Genomic DNA, 21,140 nt, shown 5'->3' with positions numbered 1-21,140 from the left:
ATCTTGACTGGAGGTTGACTGAGTTCCTGACCCGGAGGACACGGCACGGAGGCAGGCACCTGTGTGTACCACAGACTGTGAGTAAAGCTTTGGAACTGCAAGCCCTGGTGTCCTCCATTCATTCTTGCGCCAATGCATCCAGCCCCACTACATCTGGGTACCAGCTTCTACACCGCTTGTGCCTCTCCTCTTCCCCCACATCTACACTGCCCTGGGGCTACAGCTCCACCTGTGGGGAGCTTCACCATCTTGGCTGCAACACACCACCAGCCCCAGAGGATCTGCATGCAGCGTCGGCCTAACATCTCACTTGCCGAACACCACAGGTGGCGTCACAAACTATTCATTCAAATCATTACATTCCCCCCATTACTTGGGCGCCCAGGGCCACGGACCAGGTCCCTGCTGCTGTGACACATCCCGCTGATACCGGCCCAGTACCGAGTACCCCACATCCCTGGGAGGGCGACCCAATGGCATTCCAGAGCTCCTGCGCTGTGTGGCTTCGATTCCCCAAAGAAATTAATTTCAATTTGGCCTGTTGACGTTTGGCCACGGCTGTGCTCATATCGGTCGTAACAGGTAAGCGTTCACGGGTCTATGTGGAGGTAGACTGTGACGGCTCCTGCAGCGCTGATTCAGAGGAACTGGAGTATGAGGAGGAGTCAATGTGTACAGACTGGATTCCTGCAATCCTTGGAGTTGGCAGAACACGTACAACGCCACTCTCAAGATCTGTACCCGGCTCCACAACATTTACCCAATGGGCAGTGAGGGAAAGATATCGTCCCTGTCCATGGTTACTGGTCCACGCATCGGTGGTCAGGTGGACCTTGCTACTGACGGCGTTTAGTAGCGCATGTTTAATTTTTCCCTCCACATGCTTTTGCAGGGCAGGAACGGCTTGCCTGCTGAAATAAAAGCGGCTGGGCACTGTCATGATATGTATTTTTCCCCAATACTTTGCAATGTCTTGTGTATACCTGTAACAATATGTTTCCTTTCCCCATTGCCTGTGTCTCTGGGACTATAATGTAATTATGTAAGTAACCTGTCTCCTTTCCACAAGACTTGTGTATCTAGACCATAATTGAATTCAGGCTTAGGTCAACACAGCTAGGGGAATCACCATTGTTCTCCTCAGCAGGGGGAGGACTCACAATACACATCCTCGTAGACACCTCGGAGCCATGCGATGGACCAAACCATTGACTAGGAGGTGGGAACTTCTACTCCCCTACACTTGGGCTGATCCCAGGAGCCCAAGACAATGGACTTATGTGTGACCCATCAGATGTGAGTTGGATGCTGAAAGAGAAGGGCGAGGCTGTCTGAGGAAGCCTCGGCCTTAGTGTGATCGTGGCGGATTTCTGGGACTCTAAAAGGACTATGGTTTTGTGATCTGGCACAAGGATTGTCGGGAGGTGCCGCCGAATCAGTTTCCTGTGGACTTATTTTGGGACTCTGCAAATTACCTTCGTGTTGTTCCTGTGTTCTGGTCAATAAATCTGTTGGATCGTTCCCAGGCCTGTTGTCCCTCCTTGCTCTGGAGAATACTCCCGTCACAAACTGGTTGGCAGCGGTGGGATCGGAGCAGAAGGAATGGAGGAGAACGGCCCATCAACATCGGGAACCAGCACCGCAGAGTACAAGAACTGGACTGCGGTGAACCTACAAACAAAGGCCCGTGAACTGGGAGTCAGCTACAAGGGACTCTCCAAGGAGCAGCTGATTGAGGCTTTGGAAGCAGTTCGCCTGCAAGATGATGCTGAGGAAGGATCCTCACAGCAAAGAGAGGAAAGACGGCAGCCGGAGGTGAATACCCAAAAAAGTCAGTGGGTTGTGTGGTACGAGGAGGAGATGGCCTTGCTGGGAGAAGAGGCTACCATAGAAGATAAGAGGGAGGTCATGAGCACAGCCAAGGAGAGGCAGCGCAGGATGGAGGAGAGGGCAATGCTGGAGAGGGAGATCGCTTTGGAGGCAGCGAGAAGCTCCAGACAGACTGTACCCACAGCATCCCCCATGAGGGAACTCCCCAGAGTGTCCCGCAAAGACTTCAAGCCGTTTAATGAGGTTTCCGGTGACATTGAGGGCTTCTTCCTGGACTTTGAGCATCAGTGTCGATTAATGGAAGTCCCGGAAAGGGAGCGCGTCCGACATCTTGTGGGGCTCTTGGAGGGTGGAGCTGCCGCAGCCTATAGAGCTATGGACCCTCGGTGGAACTGTGAGTATGCGGAGATTAAACAGACTATTCTAGAACATTATGCGGTGACCCCAGACACTTACAGGACTCAGTTCCGTACTTTAGCCTGTGATGAGGAAGTGTCCTTCAAGATGTATGCTCACAAACTCAAACATATATGTAATCGCTGGCTGGAGGCAGAGGAGGCCATAACCTGGGAGACGTTCCTGCAGGTCATCCTAAAAGAGCAGTTTTATTTTAAGTGCCCCGCTGAGATACGGGAATGGGTGCGTGAAAGGAGACCAGCAACAGTGGAGGAAGCTGCAGCTCTAGCTGATGAGGCTCTCACCATCAAGCCTCAGTGGAAAAAATTACTACTCAGGGAGAAAAACACTACCAGCCCCCCAACGCTGGCGGCCCCTGGTCCTTCTGCCTCCAATATTCACCATCCCACTAGACCATCAACTCATGGTGACCTTCGTGTGACTGTGCCTCGCATTACTCCTGCTCCACCTTCGGGACTACGACGTGGAGGAAGAATCCCGGAGCGCAGATGCTATGGATGTGGGCAGCCTGGGCATATGCAATTCCAATGTCCAGGTGTACGGAGGCAGAACACCTACAGACCGCCTTTGCCTGTTCATTATCTACAGACCCCCTCACCTGGAGAAGAGATGGATTCAGTGCCTGATGACTTGCCAAGTGACTCTGATATCCTGGCTTCCCTACCAGGAGTCTATGGGGTGCGAGCCCCAGCCACCTGTTCTTCTGATCTTCAGCACAAACATCTACAGGAGGTCGTGCTGGATGGTCAAAAAGTTGTTGGCTTCCGTGACACTGGGGCTTTTCTCACCATAACCGATCCCCGAGTAATTCAACCAGAAGCAATTCAAAAGGGACCAGGAATTGCCATTGAATTGGCTGGAGGTACCCAGAGATATATTCCAAGAGCGAGTGTGACCCTGGATTATGGCTTTGGGGCCAAACAATGCGTGGTCGGTGTGATGAGCGGCCTCCCTGCAGACGTTCTTCTAGGAAATGATGTGGGGAATCTTCATTGCCACTTTGTCGGTGCGGTAACCCGAAGTCAAGCCAAGAGAGCAGCAAATGTGGACGTGTACAACCCATCCATGGAAATGAGGCCACCAGAACCGCCGTCACAGCCGGTGAGTGATTCTTCTTGTGGGGATAATATGAATGTTACCTGGGATAAAGTTCAGTTTAGACAAGAAGTGGAGACTGACCCCACCCTAGCTAGTTTTAGAGCTCGAGCTGAAATAGGGCAGCTAGGGGAGAATGGAGAAAGAATTATCAGAGAAAATGGACTTCTGTATCGGGTTACCAATGCTGACTCCCTAGATAAGCCCTGGACTTTTAGCAAACAGCTGATTGTTCCTCAGAAAGAATTCCCCTATTACACCTTGCTCATGATATTCCTACTGCTGGCCATCAAGGCAAAACCCGCACCGAGAGACGATTGACTCAATCTTTCTATTGGCCTGGGATTTCCCAAGCAGTGGCGCATTTCTGCCGAACTTGCGACATATGTCAGCGCAGAGGGCGACCCGGAGATCACCCAAAGGCACCCCTGCAACCGCTCCCTATAATAGAAGAACCCTTTCAAAGAGTAGCTGTTGATATCATTGGACCTCTGGCTAAACCAAGTAAATCTGGAAAGCAGTACATTCTCACTGTTGTGGACTATGCCACCCGATATCCAGAAGCGGTGGCCTTGTCAAGTATTTCTGCAGCCAAGGTGGCCGAGGCCCTGGTTACCATTTTCACCAGAGTAGGATTTCCCAGTGAGATCTTGTCGGACCAAGGCTCCCAGTTCATGTCGGAGCTGGTCCAGTGTCTGTGGCGCACCTGTGGAGTACGAGCGATCCGCACGACCCCGTATCATCCCCAAACAAATGGACTTTGTGAACGATTCAATGGCACTCTGAAGAATATGCTGAGGGCCTTCACTGACAGAGATTCAAACTGGGAGAAGTACCTACCCCATCTCTTGTTTGCCTATCGGGAAGTTCCCCAGGAGTCCACTGGGTTCTCCCCCTTTGAACTACTCTATGGAAGAAAGGTCCGAGGACCCTTAACCCTGCTCAAGGAATACTGGGAGGGGCAAGTTGAAGATACAGGGGCCCCTGTTGTCCCTTATGTCCTAAAGCTGCGAGAAACCCTGGCCCAACTTGCTAGTTTTGCCCAGAGTCATGTGCGGATGGCTCAAACCAGACAGAAGACATGGTATGACCGTAAAGCACGCTACCGGGAGTTTGTAGAAGGACAACAGGTCTTAATGATTGTTCCCCATCGGCAGAATAAACTGCAGACAGCATGGGAGGGTCCCTTCCGGGTTCTCAGAAAACTGAATGACACCAATTACCTTCTTGCTTTAGATGATCAGGGGCTAAGACAAAAGACTGTCCATGTGAATATGATTAAGGAGTACCATGACCGGAACCTTCCAATGATAGCAAGCTGTCGGCTAGCTTCAGAGGACGGTCAAGAGGATGAGGACTCCCTACCTGATCTCGTGGAAGCAGCGAGGGCCCCATCCACTGTGGAACAGGTTCCTCTGGGAGATCACCTGGATTCCTTACAGAAAAACCAGATGCTGGGAGTGCTTCAACAGAGACGTGCTGCTTTCTCATCCCAACCAGGTCGAACCACCGTCACCCAACATCATGTGGACACTCAGGGCATCCGTCCCATACAACAGGCTCCTTACCGGGTACCTGAATCAGTTCGAAACACCATGCAGCACGAACTGGAGGAGATGTTACAGCTTGGGGTAATCCAGGCCTCCCATAGCCCTTGGGCCTCTCCTGTGGTGTTAGTACCCAAAAAGGATGGGAGTACTCGATTTTGTGTGGACTATCGACGACTAAACGACCATACCGTCAGTGATCCTTACCCAATGCCTCGTATTGACGAACTTCTAGACCGACTGGCTGGATCCCGATATGTCACTACCTTGGATCTCAGTAAGGAATACTGGCAAATCCCTCTCACGGAGGAAGGGAGAGAACGGTCCGCTTTTATAACCCCCTTTGGTCTGTATGAATTCCTAAATATGCCCTTTGGAATGAAGAATGCCCCGGCCACCTTCCAGAGAATGGTGGACCAGATCCTCCGGGGATGTGGTGATTTTGCTTGTGCCTACTTGGATGATATCGCCATCTTCAGCCAGACGTGGGAGGAACATCTGAACCAAGTAGCCGTTATTCTTGACCTGCTTCTTGCAGCAGGCCTAACCATTCGACCAGATAAATGCCAATTGGGGATGGGTGAAGTCCAGTACCTAGGGCATAGAGTAGGAGGAGGGAAGCTCCGTCCTGAACCTGCCAAAATCCAGGCTATTAGAGACTGGCCTGTACCCCAAACTAAGAAACAAGTTATGGCTTTTTTGGGCACTGCCAGTTATTACCGAAAATTTGTTTCTCATTTCAGCACTGTGGCCAAGCCTCTTACCGACCTGACCAAGAAAACGATGCCCCGGCTGGTGATCTGGACTCCAGCCTGTGATGAGGCCTTTAACCGGCTGAAGGACGCCCTGGTCTGCGACCCTGTTCTGGCTGCTCCAGATTACAAGAGGAGATTCATTGTGCAGACGGACGCCTCTGCTTATGGACTGGGGGCTGTCCTCAGCCAGGTGAATGCAGCTGGGGATGAACACCCCATTGCCTACCTTAGCAGGAAACTGCTGGACCGAGAAGTGGCCTATGCAACTGTTGAAAAAGAATGTCTGGCTGTAGTGTGGGCCCTTAGGAAACTAAGGCCGTATCTGTATGGACGAGAATTCACTGTGGTTACTGATCACAATCCCCTCACCTGGCTGAACAGAGTCTCTGGTGACAATGGACGCTTACTACGATGGAGCCTGGCTCTGCAGCCCTATAACTTTACCATACAGTATAGAAGAGGCAGCCAACACCAAAATGCAGATGGACTGTCCAGGCAGGAGGAGCCCTGAGTCTAGTCAGCCATGCCTGTGTGTACTTAACCAGTGACCTGTAGAGGTCCCTAGTACGTACACAAATTAGGAGGGGAAGGGATTGTCATGATATGTATTTTTCCCCAATACTTTGCAATGTCTTGTGTATACCTGTAACAATATGTTTCCTTTCCCCATTGCCTGTGTCTCTGGGACTATAATGTAATTATGTAAGTAACCTGTCTCCTTTCCACAAGACTTGTGTATCTAGACCATAATTGAATTCAGGCTTGGGTCAACACAGCTAGGGGAATCACCATTGTTCTCCTCAGCAGGGGGAGGACTCACAATACACATCCTCGTAGACACCTCGGAGCCATGCGATGGACCAAACCATTGACTAGGAGGTGGGAACTTCTACTCCCCTACACTTGGGCTGATCCCAGGAGCCCAAGACAATGGACTTATGTGTGACCCATCAGATGTGAGTTGGATGCTGAAAGAGAAGGGCGAGGCTGTCTGAGGAAGCCTCGGCCTTAGTGTGATCGTGGCGGATTTCTGGGACTCTAAAAGGACTATGGTTTTGTGATCTGGCACAAGGATTGTCGGGAGGTGCCCCCGAATCAGTTTCCTGTGGACTTATTTTGGGACCCTGCAAATTACCTTCGTGTTGTTCCTGTGTTCTGGTCAATAAATCTGTTGGATCGTTCCCAGGCCTGTTGTCCCTCCTTGCTCTGGAGAATACTCCCGTCACAGGCACGTTGTATTGTGGGACTGCCAATGCCATGAAGTTATGGAAGGTGTCAGTCTCCACCCAGCCTGAATGAGAGCATTTCAAGGGACAGTAGTTTTGCAATGCCAGCATTCAGAGCCTGTGCTCGGGGGTGGTTTGCCGAGTATGGGCGCCTTTTCTCCCATGCCTGTGCTACTGATGGCTGTAGACTGGCCTGGGAATGTGAGGATGACAGGGAACGTGGTGCTGTGGGTAGAATGACACTCTGTCTCTGTACAACAGTGCCAGAGGTTCTTCCATGGCGATCCTGTGAGGAAGCTGAACCAGCTGTGTGTGAGCTGGAGGAAGAGGCTACAACACGAGCTGAAGAGGTGGTAGGTGATGCTGTAGGTTGGCCTAGGTCTTCAGTGTGTCTTTGTAACTCCACCACGTGCTTGGTCTGCACATGTTTCCACATATTTGTGGTATTGAGGTTGCTGACACATTTCCCTCTTTTCACTTTCTGATTACACAGCTTGCATTTGACAAAGCAAATGTCATCTGCAACTGTGTCAAAAAAGGACCAGGCACTGCAAGCCTTGGGAGTGCCAGTTTTGGGTTTTGGAAGAGGCATGCTCCTAATGGGTGCCGAAGTGGAGGCTACAGGCAACCGAGTCTGCCCCCTCCCTCTCCCTCCTTTTTTTGACTGTTCAGGGAATTTCTTCCTCAGAGCTGCTCCAACCACCTTCCTGTACCTCATGCCATGGTGGGTCAAGGACCTCATCATCTACACTACCCTCTTCAAACGACTGCTTCTCCTGGGTAGTCTCGACAGCACAGTGCGCACCAGAAAGTGGCACCTGAGTCTCATCATCAGATGCGTACTGAGGTGTGCTGACCATAGGCACTGACCCACCTGCCTCTTCAGATTCAGAGAGACAAAGCTGTTGCGCATCACTGCATACTACCTCTTCTTCAAATTCTCGAATGCTGCTTGGCTGGCCCCCTCTTTCCAAGCCAACAGATTCAGAGAACAGAAGTAGAGATGGCTCCTGTCCAGGGCTCTCTGACTGCCTGGGCAATTTGGCAGGTGGTGAAGAGACAGATGGGTGCTCTTCAGTGCTCTGGACCTGAGAGGATCTGGAACTAATTGAAGTCGATGCGTTAGCTGCCATCTATCCGACAACGGCTTCAATTTGTTCGTCCCGCATCAGAGGGGTACAGCGAGCTCCTACAAAGCTGCGCATAAAGGACTGTTCCCTGGTAAAACTGGGGGATGCTGAGTCACTGGTGCCCGCAGCAGGCACAGAATCCCCACGTCCTTGTCCCTGCAGAAACTCCACACCCAGGACCACGTGCCTTACTCCCTGCCTTCTTCATCTTGGTAGACTGAGAAAGATAGGCAGAAAAGTACTAAGGGCTTAGTTTGCTTATTCCTGAACAGTTGCTAACAGGTATAAGAAACACTAATTTTATAAAGTGTGGACTAGACTTTAATATGAGCTAATGTGGCCTACACAACTGTAAAGTGGAGTGTTTGGTGAACTTTATTAACTTTTTTTTTTCACAAAAAGACACTGGATGTGCCCAAAGATGTAAAACCGATAGTATCACAAACTTTTTGTAGCTATTACAATGCAGAAAGGTAACCTACAATGCAATAGATGAGGCTCCAAAAAATAGGCTAATACTAATCTGGCTGGAGCTGCTGGGCACAAGCCAGCAGAAAGGCTCCTCTATCTACTCCTGTATAGTGTTTGCAAATATTCTAGCTGGATACGGATAAAACCACACTAATAGGAGAAATCTGGAAAAATGAGCAGCACTAATGCAAAAAAGGACAATGTATGAGGCAGTGACGCACGCTGAGCGGACTACAACCGGAGGTGGCTGCAGAACACACTACAGCATGAGCTGCACTCACACACAGAGAGACCTCGCAGACAGCCGTGAACAGCGCTGCAAGGCAAAAGAAAGCTTCTCACACAGCGGTTGCTAAAGTAGCCTGGGTAAAGCGCAATAAAGCAAATCGCTAGCTCAAACTGTCCCTCAGAGTCAGAACAGCAGCCTGTCCCTAAGTAAATTCACAGCAGAGCGAACCCAAAATGGCGGCGGCGGCTTTTATAGTGCATCATGACATCATTTCAGCAGCCAATCACAGCCATGCCATTAGTTAACATGCCTAACATGCATAACAGGATGTGCCCACACTTCTTAGGATTCCTCATTGGCTGAATAAAATCAAACTGGCTCATTGCATTATGGGAACTTCCGATTCCGGTATTCGATATTCTAAAAGTATCGGAACTCAGTATCGGAACTCCGATACAGCGAATATCGGCCGATACCCGATATTGCAGTATCGGAATGCTCAACACTACTCGCCATCTATTTATTTTTTTTAATAAAACTGCCTGTAGTGTCTTTATTCGCTTTATAACGTGGCTAAATATTGTTTTTGAACTTGTTTTTTTACCTCCATTTCTACCAAAAGCCATAACTTTTTTACTTTTCCATCAACATTGCAGTATGAGGACTTGTGTTTTTCAGGATGAAGTGTACTACTTAATGACACCACTCATTTTGCAATATAATAGTTGTGAGAAATGGGAAGAAAATTCCAAGTGAGGATAAAAAATGCAAATCCGTCTCTTTTCTTTGGTTTTATTTTTATATTTTTCATTGTGTCATAAAAGTATTCTGGCAATATGATTCTTCAGGTCAATACTGCGATTATGGCAACACCAAATTTGTACAAAATTTTTGTCACCATTTTCTGGCACCCATAATATTTTTCGTTTTCTGTTGATAGAGCTACACACATCCACAAAATTGTTGGTACCTTCTTTTAAAGTGGGTTTTTCTTACTGTACCAGAAGGGAACCAACAATTTTGTCCATGTGTGTATGTGAACAATTGTTTTATGAGTAGTGAGCTTACCTTTTCCTTGATTGAAAGCTTTGATTTTACAGGAGCCAAAGGTACATCAAGTGCCCCCAGAAGCAGCCAAGTGTACGCACGGTGTGGGGATTCTCTCGTGCCGGAGCCAGGTGCTGGCGGGAGCGGGACTGCAAGTATGTGATGTGCCGCCTAGATAAGTGGTCTCGCTCAATGCAAGTGTATTGAGTGAGGCCGGACATGTCTAGTTGGAATAGAACAAACTGCATACTTGCGGTCAGAGAATCATAGAATCATAGAATGTTAAAGTTGGAAGGGACCTCCAGGGTCATCGTGTCCAACCCTGTTGTGAGTTCATTTTCCCCTTCACTACTGAGGCCCGAGGAACTCCCTCTTCTGGTAAAGAAAGGTAGTGAGCCTGATTGTCAAACACCTGGGCCTAATGATGATGACTGGCTGAGTGGAGTTACTGACTGGATATAAGGCTGCCAACGCCCTTCTGCCCTGCGGGTGATTTCTCTGTGGGATCCTTGGAGACCAGTCTGAATTCCTGCTCTTCTAAAGCTAAGTTTTCTGCTCGGCTTTTTGCATTTTTGCTTTGACTTTGTTTTGCTTTGTTTTTCTGGATTTCTGCCATTCCCTGCTGGGGTGAGCTGAATTCCTTTAGCTCTGTCTTCTGAAAATACCTGAGTGCTGATTTAGTTTTTGAAGCCTAGCTGCTTCAGGGTCTTTTTCCATATCAGCTTGTTGGCTTATGTCTTTCATAGGGTTTTGGCAGATTGCAGACAGCAACCTTCCTTTCCTGTTCTGTTTAGTTAGCTTGGGCCCCATCGTTTGCTCAGCCTATCTTTCTGTGTAAGTGTTTTTTCATCTTGCTTCACCGTCATTATATGTTGGGGGCTGCCTTTTACTTTGGGGTCTGCTCTGGGGCAGGTTAGATTTCCTTTTCTGTCTTTAGGCTATTTAGCTCTCCGGCTGTGATCGATGGGTCTAGGGCACCGTAGGAACCCCCACGGCTACTGCTAGTTGTGTTGATAGGTTCAGGGGTCTGCAATCTGATAGTTGCCAACTTCTCTGGTTTTCTGGACGTAGCTTCTATTTTTGTGTCTGCCTCCTACGGTGACTCAATCATAACACAACCCCCTGCTAAATGCAGGATTCACTAAGCCATCTCAGACAGATGTCTGTCCAGTCTCTGTTTGAAGGAGAACTCACCACACCTCTTGTGGCAGCCTGTTCCATTCATTGATCACCTGTAAGCAGGTGCAAGGATAAAATAAGGCAGAGATGCAGAGGAAGGGTAAACAAGAGTGTAGTTTAATCTACAGCAATAAACTCCTCATGGGGAGATAACAGGAAGGGAAAATGTGGCACCCTAGAGTCCGGTTGCCATAGTGACATTGCCTCCTTCTAAGGGGTGATGTCATGCCTGGATGCAGGAGGGGGGTCCCCATGCCAGATAACACAGTGTACATGACAATTCCTGCTGCAGGCCAGACAGGGGATTTTCCTTATAAATTTTGGCCAGCAGGTGGGGTTAGTGAGTCAGTAAGAAGACAGCTGAGAGATTAAACAAGAGAGTTGTCATGGAAATGGGGGCAGTTGGAGCTCATGACAAGACAGTTAAAGACAGTGGGAGTTGGCCTGTGGAGAGAGAAGGGACGGGAGCAGAGACAAGGGGCTCTGGGGAACTAAAATTGCGTATAGCTGACCCCAGAGCGAAGCGCTGATAAAAAGGGACGCCAAAGTCCTTGGCTGGGCAGAAGCTGTACGCCCTGACAGCCGAATCTGGAGTGCAGGGGACTACAAGTTCCTTGGCCACACTGAACACCTGAAGGCACAGCAGCAGACCAAGAGCCCGGGGCTGACAGTGAAGAGGAGAGTGCCCGTGATATAGGCTCACGCTGTCATCCATACAGGTTAGCAATCATCACGCAGGAGAGGGCCACAGCTTAGCTATAAGCAGCAGGGACCCAAAAAGAGAGCACAGAAGGAAGGTCCTCAACCCCACCTGGCAGGGTGGATCCCCTGAATGCCTCCAGGCAAGCCGGACTCAATCTGTCATCTGTAATGTGGTACCCCAGATTGCAACTACTTTCAAGTAAAAGGTAAAGAAAACTGCACCTCTCTGTGTCCTTCACTTATTCTCTGCGCCCCAACGTTCACCACCATCTGAACAATCAAATATATTTGCCCTGGGGCCCCACTCTACCCGTGGGAGCTGAACCATCTTTGCTGCATCACCATCAGCCCCAGTGGACCAAAATCGCCGCGTCAGCCACCCATTGCCAAACACCACGGGTGGCGTCACGATTAAACACCACAGAACTTTCCTCTATTTCTTACTGGACGCCCAGGGCCACGGACCGGGTCACTGCCACCGTGACATCCCCTAACCTGATGAGCCCGGTACCGGCTAACCTAAGGCACTGTGGGGCGCTCCAAAGACAGGTGAAAACAGTGTAATTGTCCTTTAGTCACGTGCGCTCTGATGGATGATGGAATGCTGGCGGAGGCTGACACTGCGCCTTCAGACTTCCCCGCCCAACACACGGTCCTGCTTCTGATGGCAACGGGCGGTCACCGGTTTTGCCCGTTTAGCTCCTAGTCCATTAAACTGAGTCGAAGTGTGAGGCTCTGCACAAGTCTCTACTCGGCGTATGCTACGCTGCACATCAGCTGATAGATGGATACACAACCCATGATACTGCTCCAGGTGCTCATTCCTCAGTGCACCTGTAGTGTCGGTGGTGTGCCGAGCTGGGGGGGGTGGTCCCTCTTTCACTACCGCGCAGAGATGACACAGAGACAAGATGGAGGCAGTTACTGGGTACAACAGGTCCAAGTTTATTTCTTTACTTGCCGTTCACCTAACGGCCTCCGCAACACACCGCACTTCTCTTCACTTGTCGGCTCTTCGATTTCAGAGCCGTTTTCACACTGTCACCAGGGACGTATTTGTACGTACCGTCCCTCCTTCAGTGTTTGACGTTCCTGACAGGTCCGTCACTGTTGCCGCCCTAGGCCCATAAACCAACAGCGCTTCCACTGGTCAGTCGTCGTGTTAAATACGGTATCCTGCACCCACTGCCACGTCTCTTCTGCGGTACCTTCCTGTCAGGACCACCCCCCTGACGTTCTCTCTCCTCAGTCCCCCTGGTCGGATTCTCCTCAGAGCGCACAGACTGTCACAGTCTTCCTGTCACCTGAGCTCCCCCTGGGGACTGGAATCTTCTGGAACCCTCCCTCAGAATTTATAGCTCACCCGGTTCCTTGAAACTGTCACTCCAACTGTCACCTCGCCCCCCATGACCAACGGTTTCTAAAGCCCTAAGCTGCTGTAAAGTCCTTCGCTCACACTCCACCCTGCCATCTAATGGTCATCCCAAGGTACTGCACGTCCACTACACTTTCCTAGTTGTTTCCCCACTGTAATCACTGACTCCTACCTACACTGTGCAAACCTATCTTTCTTCACTCTGACTAGTCCGTCCGTCCGTCAGGTCACCTTCCCTACACTCCACCTTCCTTTGTCCATTGTCATCCTCGACAATCGTCATCCCTGCCTTCGTCGTTCTGAATCTACACCTACATTCTGTTGTCGGACCAGAAGTTGAGCCAAACCCACTATCTGCGGGGGCCGAACCATACTGGGAGCACTATGCTCTGAGCAGCCTACTGCTACTCACCAGCGCGCACGCCACATGACAACGTCTTTCAAATTGGGCTAGGTACACCCATATTCTCTTTATGGCGTGTACCTTCCCCTACTCTCCCCTACTGTCACCTTCCACTATCCGGTACGCCATGATCGAGGCCTCACACCTACCAGATCATTACCAGTGCCCACCTTCCTTCTTTGGGGGTGTCCGTGGTATCGGGGACCTAACCTAGGACGGCTGTCTTTCCTACGTCATCCATCTTTTACCTTTCTTTTCATAACAGGTCATGGTCGGCGTCCCGGTCTCCCAGACCTTCTCAACTCGTAGACCCCTTTCGGATCTCAACTCTTCCTTTTGGTCCCTCGGACCTTCCCGCACTCGGACCTGTTGCATTTTACTTATGCATATTATACATCAAACAACTCTATAATAGCACAAGTACCCATTTTTATAATTTTTTTTTTTTCATTTTCTCTTGCTTTTAAAACCAAAATATAACATAACATTGCATGTCTTATTTCCTCCTCCCCCCTTCCTGGGACCTGGACACTCCTCCGCTTTCCATATCCCCGTTCTGTCAGGTAAACATATTTTTGTATATAAAGAACATAGAAAGAAGAAAGAAAGAGAGAGAAAATAGTTGCATCAGTTAAACAACAACAAAACTTTTTTCTAAATGCAACTGTCCTTATAATCTGCACAACGGTGCATCGAACTCCTGACAGTCTATACCACTCTCAATGGACAGAGGTGAGGGCTCCACGGGGATACTGAGGGTGTCCATTCAAGTCCTCTTATTTTCCATGACGGCCTCTCCTTCAGTGTGGAGCAGGTTCCACACTTCCTGCTCCCGGGCCTTTTTCTTCCTGATCACCTCCGCTTCCCACACGGAGGGAACAGCACGGGCCCTGGAGTCCGGTGGGCGGGACTCCGCTGAAAAAGACCGCAAGACAGAAACGGCCGAAGATTTCTGCGGCCCAGCAGCCGCTGGGGTCAGGTGGCAAATGGAGACAACCGGGTCCTCGGGGGCTGGAATCACAGGGCCCGCTAAGTCGGCCGCAGCCGACTCCAGCAGCGGCATAACCGCGGCCTCAGGACAGGTCGCATCCACTACTTCCAACGGAGCCGGAGTAACGGCCGATTTCAATGATGCAGCTGCTATTAGCAGGGAAAGCACAGACTCCGGGCGGGGTAGTTCGGGGACATGAGCGGGGTCCTCACTCAGCTCCGCATACACCACGGGGCCCGTGGTAACTAGGCCTTCCGGTGCGCAGGGGGCCGCGTGCTGCAGCAGAATGGTAGGGGCCGCTTGCGGAGGCACTGGTAGGGCCGGGGGTACTCTCACCTTCCCCGGCGCTGCGGCCTCCGTCCCATCATCACGCGGTTTCCCCCGCAGCCTCCGTTCCTTGCTCCACTGTCCTGCGGGCCTTGCCTCCGGACTCGGGGGCTCCACTGAGAAGTCCTCTGCTGGTATTGGTGGCAGCCGTTCTCGCTGACTCCCCTCAGGCTCCGCTCCCCGGCTCAGCATCCCGCTGCCTGCCCGTAAATCTGAAGATGACTTCTGGTGCAGCTCCATCTCTCGCCGCCATTGCCACTCTAGGCGGCCGATGCCCCGACACCCGCAGCATCTCATACCGTCCGTTGGGCAGCACTCGAATGGCGTCAGACAGCCGCAGCCAAGTTTTTCTTCTGTGCCACGCCTCCTGCTGGGTGGGGCGTTGGCAGACCTTTCCACCCATCTGCCAGGGTCCAATATATGGAAACGTCGGTCTCCGGGCATATATTGCTTCCTTTTGGGGTACGTTGGAGGGGGTCCCAGTCCATTCTGAACAACTGCAAACACCCGGACCTCTCCTCTGCGCTGAAGTAATACCGCCATCTTGGGCAGAATCAGCTACTGCCTTGGATCCTCTGCAAGCAACACAGATCCGACACAGCGTCCCAATTTGTAATCCACAGGTCAGTAATTGGTAGTCCACAGGTGTTTATAATCCGAAATAGAGCAGTCCAAGTTTTCCTCAGTCCTTCAGTTGCAGGCCTGCCGCAGAAGATAGCGTATTAGCGGCGGCGATCCTGCCGACTACGCCAAATGTAGTGTCGGTGGTGGGCCGAGCTGGGGGGGTGGTCCCTCTTTCACTACCGCGCAGAGATGACACAGAGACACGATGGAGGCAGTTACTGGGTACAACAGGTCCAAGTTTATTTCTTTACTTGCCGTTCACCTAACGGCCTCCGCAACACACCGCACTTCTCTTCACTTGTCGGCTCTTCGATTTCAGAGCCGTTTTCACACTGTCACCAGGGACGTATTTGTACGTACCGTCCCTCCTTCAGTGTTTGACGCTCCTGACAGGTCCGTCACTGTTGCCGCCCTAGGCCCATAAACCAACAGCGCTTCCACTGGTCAGTCGTCGTGTTAAATACGGTATCCTGCACCCACTGCCACGTCTCTTCTGCGGTACCTTCCTGTCAGGACCACCCCCCTGATGTTCTCTCTCCTCAGTCCCCCTGGTCGGATTCTCCTCAGGGCACACAGACTGTCGCAGTCTTCCTGTCACCTGAGCTCCCCCTGGGGACTGGAACCTTCTGGAACCCTCCCTCAGAATTTATAGCTCACCCGGTTCCTTGAAACTGTCACTCCAACTGTCATCTCGCCCCCCATGACCAACGGTTTCTAAAGCCCTAAGCTGCTGTAAAGTCCTTCGCTCACACTCCACCCTGCCATCTAATGGTCATCCCAAGGTACTGCACGTCCACTACACTTTCCTAGTTGTTTCCCCACTGTAATCACTGACTCCTACCTACACTGTGCAAACCTATCTTTCTTCACTCTGACTAGTCCGTCCGTCCGTCAGGTCACCTTCCCTACACACCCACGCTGCGCTGCTTTGCTCAGCGCCCGTCGCTGTACTCTCACTGCTACTCGGGAGCCCTCACTGAACCCTTCCTGGGTCTCTGCTCTACGCTTCACATTACTTCGCAGAGTACAGTCGTCCCTGCCTTCTCCTTCCTCTCTGGCTTTTCCCACGCTACACTCTCTCTCATCCCCCTGCTTACCACGCCCCTTCTCTCCAGGTCATGGGTCCTGTCCAACTCCCATTTCTTTCCCCCGTGCAACACTGGACACAGCCTCGGCAGTTCTGGACCCGGTATTGCACAGGTACCCACAGCCCGGTATTCCTCCTTACACACCCTCACTGTCAAAAAGGTTGTTTTTAATATTTTTTTAATATCTAATCTGTATCTTCTCCCATGACCACCTGCTCATGGCGCTGGCACCCGAGAATCTTGACAACGCATGCTGTCACATAGAGTGTCTGCAGACCTGAGCTCTAAACCTGGACAGCCTGTTAATGGTTACAGATTCTGTATCAGCTTAGCAGTTACCTGTGGTGGCTAAACAATTGAGAGCAGTAATACAAGTTCAGACATAAGCCAACATGTTTGGCTCCTGCATTCTTCCTGTAGCTATTTTCCGCCATATGGCACGGCTTTAGCACAGCACCTCAGTGTTTCATTCTGGCTAATGCACTATTTCTTAGCTGCTAAGACCCATTTGTTTGATATTTTGTGGTGCTCCTTCCAATTAACAATGGTACCCGATAGAGATGGGAAAATTGACTTGTAGGACCCTTGTTCAGCAGCCATTTCAGTACTCCATTGCTGCCAAACTGGAGACTTGCAAACCACCTACTACCTGCCGGCATCCCCAGATCCTTTTCTAATTAAGCCGGGTGCAATATCATGCATGTGTAGCAGTGCAATGATGCAGGTAGGAGGCAGTTTGCAGGGCTTCTATCCAACCGGCAGCCACAAAATACTGACCTGGGTCCTGCAAATTAATTTTGTCATTACTAGTAGATTCCTGGACTTGATAGCTCCGTTCTCAGCTGAACCAGTCTCTTCCCTTGTTTGTGCCCCATTTTGGGGGTACAAGGATCTCCCTTGCTGTTTCATCTAATTCATTCTGCCACTATCAGTCACTATCCATGACTCCCTGCTCTACCTCAGAGCTTAATTGTATTGTAGTTAAGATTAGCTGTAGCTCCGAGTGGGTCCCTCTGAGTGTGGACCCCTGGGCGAAGGCACCCTCTGCCACGGGTATCTACGCTACTGCTTCTAACTAACCTTTAAAGGGGTTTTCCAACTTCACAATACCCCTCTTTTTGGAAGACAAGTTGTGTTTTTTCTCACCGTCTCCGAGGCCAGCACAGAGTCTCCGCCACTGCTCCCAGTGTATTTTCTGCGGCTCTGACCAGTGGCATAACTAGAGTTCGATGGGCCTCAATGCAAGATTTGTACCTGGGCCCCCCTCCACCCTGCATGTTGGCCAGATGTATGGGCCCTTGTAGCTTTCTAAATTCTACAAGCACACACACCATGCACCTCCTCCTCCATTATGTAGTAATGTCCCCCATCTTGGGCTGCTTCCTGGTACAGTATTTATGTCCCTCATCCAGGGCCCATTCTAGTATATGACCACATGGAGAAGATGAAAATTATCAGCACCGCTGAAACACCTATGGCCCACACACCTGACCATGTCAGGAGAATGCTGAATGATCCGTCCCCGGGATCTCGGGTGCCAACCCAATGCAGTCGATCAACACGGGTAAAGTCTGTGTCCAAAGAAATAAGGGTGGCACTCACCGTCCCATTAAAAGTCCTTTTATTTAAGTTGCATAAAATAACAGAGGCAGGAGAGTCCTGTGTGGAGCTTTCTGTCCAGTGAGTGCCAGACCCCATTCTAGTTTATATATCACCCATCCTGGTATATATGTCCCTCATCCTGGCCCTATCCTGGTATATATCCCCAATCCTGGTATGTTTATACGTTATCCTGGGCCCCATCCTAGCATATACTGTATGTCCATTTTCTGGGCTCCATCCTGGTATACAGTATATGTCCCTTATCTTGATATATATGTTGCTTATCCTGGTATATATGACCTCCATCCTGATATGTATGACCTCCATCCTGGGCCTATCCTAGTATATATGTTCCCTATCCTGGCAGAATCCTGGTATACAGTATATGTCCCTTATCTTGATATATATGTTGCTTATCCTGGTATATATGACCTCCATCCTGATATGTATGACCTCCATCCTGGGCCTATCCTAGTATATATGTTCCCTATCCTGGCAGAATCCTGGTATACAGTATATGTCCCTTATCTTGATATATATGTTGCTTATCCTGGTATATATGACCTCCATCCTGATATGTATGACCTCCATCCTGGGCCTATCCTAGTATATATGTTCCCTATCCTGGCAGAATCCTGGTATACATATCCCCCATCCTGGTATATATTTACCTTATCTTGGGCCCCATCCTAGTATACACTGTATGTCCCTTTTTCTGGGTCACATTTTAGTTTACATATCCCTTATCCTGGTATATACAGTATAATCTACGTCCTGATATATATGTCCCTTATCCTGGTATATTTCCCCCATCCTACAGCTGTTTTTTAATGCATAGAAAAAAAAAAGATTCTACTCACCTTCCCTCCACTCCCCTGGCGACGGCGTCCTCTTCTGATGTCATTGCCATGCGCCCTCAGTCTTGTGAATGCCGACGTCAGCTGCTGGCCTTTGATTCTCTGGCAGCGTGTATTGCAACGTTTGGACATGGTGGGTCTTTGTGTGGCAATACACTTCAGCTGAATGTGTGTTTGAGAACGCACATCCAGTTGAAGTTTCTGCTTTCGAAGGTAGGCCCCTCAACCGCAGGGCCCCGGTCACGACCTCTGCGACTCCGATCGTTACGCCACTGGTGCTGACATCACATCGACATGTAACTCTAGGGCTAAAAAAACTATATGAAACGCATTAATACTAATCATATCTCAACATATATATATATACTGTACTATATATAGATGGATGATTGAAATTATTTATAATGTTTCTCAAATTTCCATATGTATCTTCCACCAGATCTCTCCAAGCTACAGAGGGTTGAAGGATGGCTGAAAAACAGGGCGTCAGTAAGTATATAAAATACTGTATATATTATACTTACTGTTAAAGGTTTTGTCCTATAGACAAAGTATATATTACCTATCCACAGAATATCGGTGATAAATGTATAATTTTGTGGATTTGACTACTGGAACCTTTTGTGAATGTAGCAATAGTGAGCATGCTCCATTCACTGTTTATACAATTGGTGGTCGCACGTGCTCACTACGACTCCATTCACATAGGGGACATTGGGTTCCCAGTTCTTGGGACAGGTGGGGTCTCCATAACTGGACCCACCAGGGATCATACAATTAACATCTATCTAGCTCTGATTGCTGCTGTTTAACCGTTTAGATGCCACTATCACTCTCCAACGTCAACATATAAATGGTTGTGACGTGCGTTCAGTTGTGGAGTGTTGAGTTGTAACTTTGGCATCCGGGGAAGCTCCTATGAAACAAAGTCTGTGGCTGGACATCATAAGATATTGGAAACGTCATTATACAGTGTACAATACAACAATGAAACAATCGAATGTTCCTATAAAAATATCCAAAAAGTAGTTAAAAGAATGTAAAGAAATAAAAATCTAAGTTTTAATCACCCCCTTTTTTCCAATAGGAAAATAAAATATTTAAAAGAGTAAGTGTATTTGGTATTGCATTATCTATAGGAATCTATACGGTAAACGACATAAAAATAGAAAAATTTGAAATGGAAAAATTGCAGTTTTTGGGTCCAAGAATGCCAACAAGACACCTTACGTACCTCCCAAATGATGGCAATAAAAACTATGAAAAAACAACCCCCCACACAGCTCCATGAATGAAAACATAAATATTTGTGTTACTTAATTACTTAATTTCTGTATAAGTTTGGTATCGCCATAATCATACTGCCTTGATGCCCGGGACAACAGAGGTGCAGGGATGGAGATGCAGTGATGGTGCGAGGAGGGAATGATGTCTTCTGTTAGCCGGTGGCTGCAGCTGTCACTGTGCCACAGCCACCCGGCTCCTGCCGCTGCTTCACCGCTCCCCCCTCCCCCGCCGACTTTCTGGACAATGATTCATGTATAAGCCGAGGGGGGCGTTTGCAGCACAAAAAATGTACTGAAAATCTCGGCTTATACCTGAGTATATATGGTAGTTATGAGAGAACATTCTCGGGTATGCTGTTATCTGCGCATGCTCGGGTGCTAACCGTGTGACCTCAGCGTGGTGAAAAATATGTTCGCGTCTCCACGGCTTCATGTCTCACTGCTGTTCTACATGTGCAAGACATGTAGGTGTTGTCTGTCCATTCTGGGCAAAATTATTAAAAAAAGAATGAAAATGTTGTTATTCTTTAAAGAATAACTCCATCTATAGGTAACCCTTGATGTTTTAGATTACTGTTAGTGATGAGCCAAGTGCCGTTACTCGAGCTTGCCTAGGGTGCTCGGGTGTGCACCAAGTATAGCGGGTGCTCGAGTGACATGTTCGAGTTCCCGTGTCCGCATGTTTTGCAACTGTTAGACAGCAACAAAACATGCGTGGATTGTCTGACATAGAAGGACTAGAGCATGTCACTCGAGCGATACTCGGTGCGTACCCGAGCACCCTAGGCAAACTTGAGTAACGAGCACTTGCGCTCATCACTACTGTAATAACTATTCCAACTTTGTATGTTCGGCTAATTTGGACAATTTCCTAAAATATACTTATAGGTCTTTACAATATTTTTAACCTGAGAATCCCACTCCCCTCCCATCCAATCAGAAGATTAATAGTAAAGGAA

General features: G+C 49.3%; 1 protein-coding gene across 2 annotated transcripts in view; it reads left to right on the top strand.

Moving 5' to 3' along the window:
* The window catches only part of LOC141097564 (ornithine decarboxylase-like), a 65,305-nt gene that overhangs the window by 20,201 nt on the left and 23,964 nt on the right, over positions 1-21,140 (top strand). Inside the window, exons 2-3 of one of the 2 annotated variants that reach the window (XM_073584792.1) lie at positions 9,801-9,902; positions 19,335-19,384. In XM_073584792.1, coding sequence (XP_073440893.1) covers positions 19,363-19,384 — 22 coding nt within the window. In that variant the 5' untranslated portion in view covers positions 9,801-9,902; positions 19,335-19,362. Of the gene's footprint in view, positions 1-9,800; positions 9,903-16,451; positions 16,549-19,334; positions 19,385-21,140 lie in introns of those variants that run through there. The other variant, XM_073584791.1, reaches the window with a different exon arrangement.

Source organism: Dendrobates tinctorius, unplaced genomic scaffold, assembly GCF_039654945.1.
Source record: "Dendrobates tinctorius isolate UK_male_01 unplaced genomic scaffold, ASM3965494v1 ptg000085l, whole genome shotgun sequence".
NCBI lineage: Eukaryota > Metazoa > Chordata > Amphibia > Anura > Dendrobatidae > Dendrobates > Dendrobates tinctorius.
The sequence above is the reverse complement of the archived record's forward strand: the minus strand, read 5'-3'. Positions and strand labels throughout refer to the sequence as shown.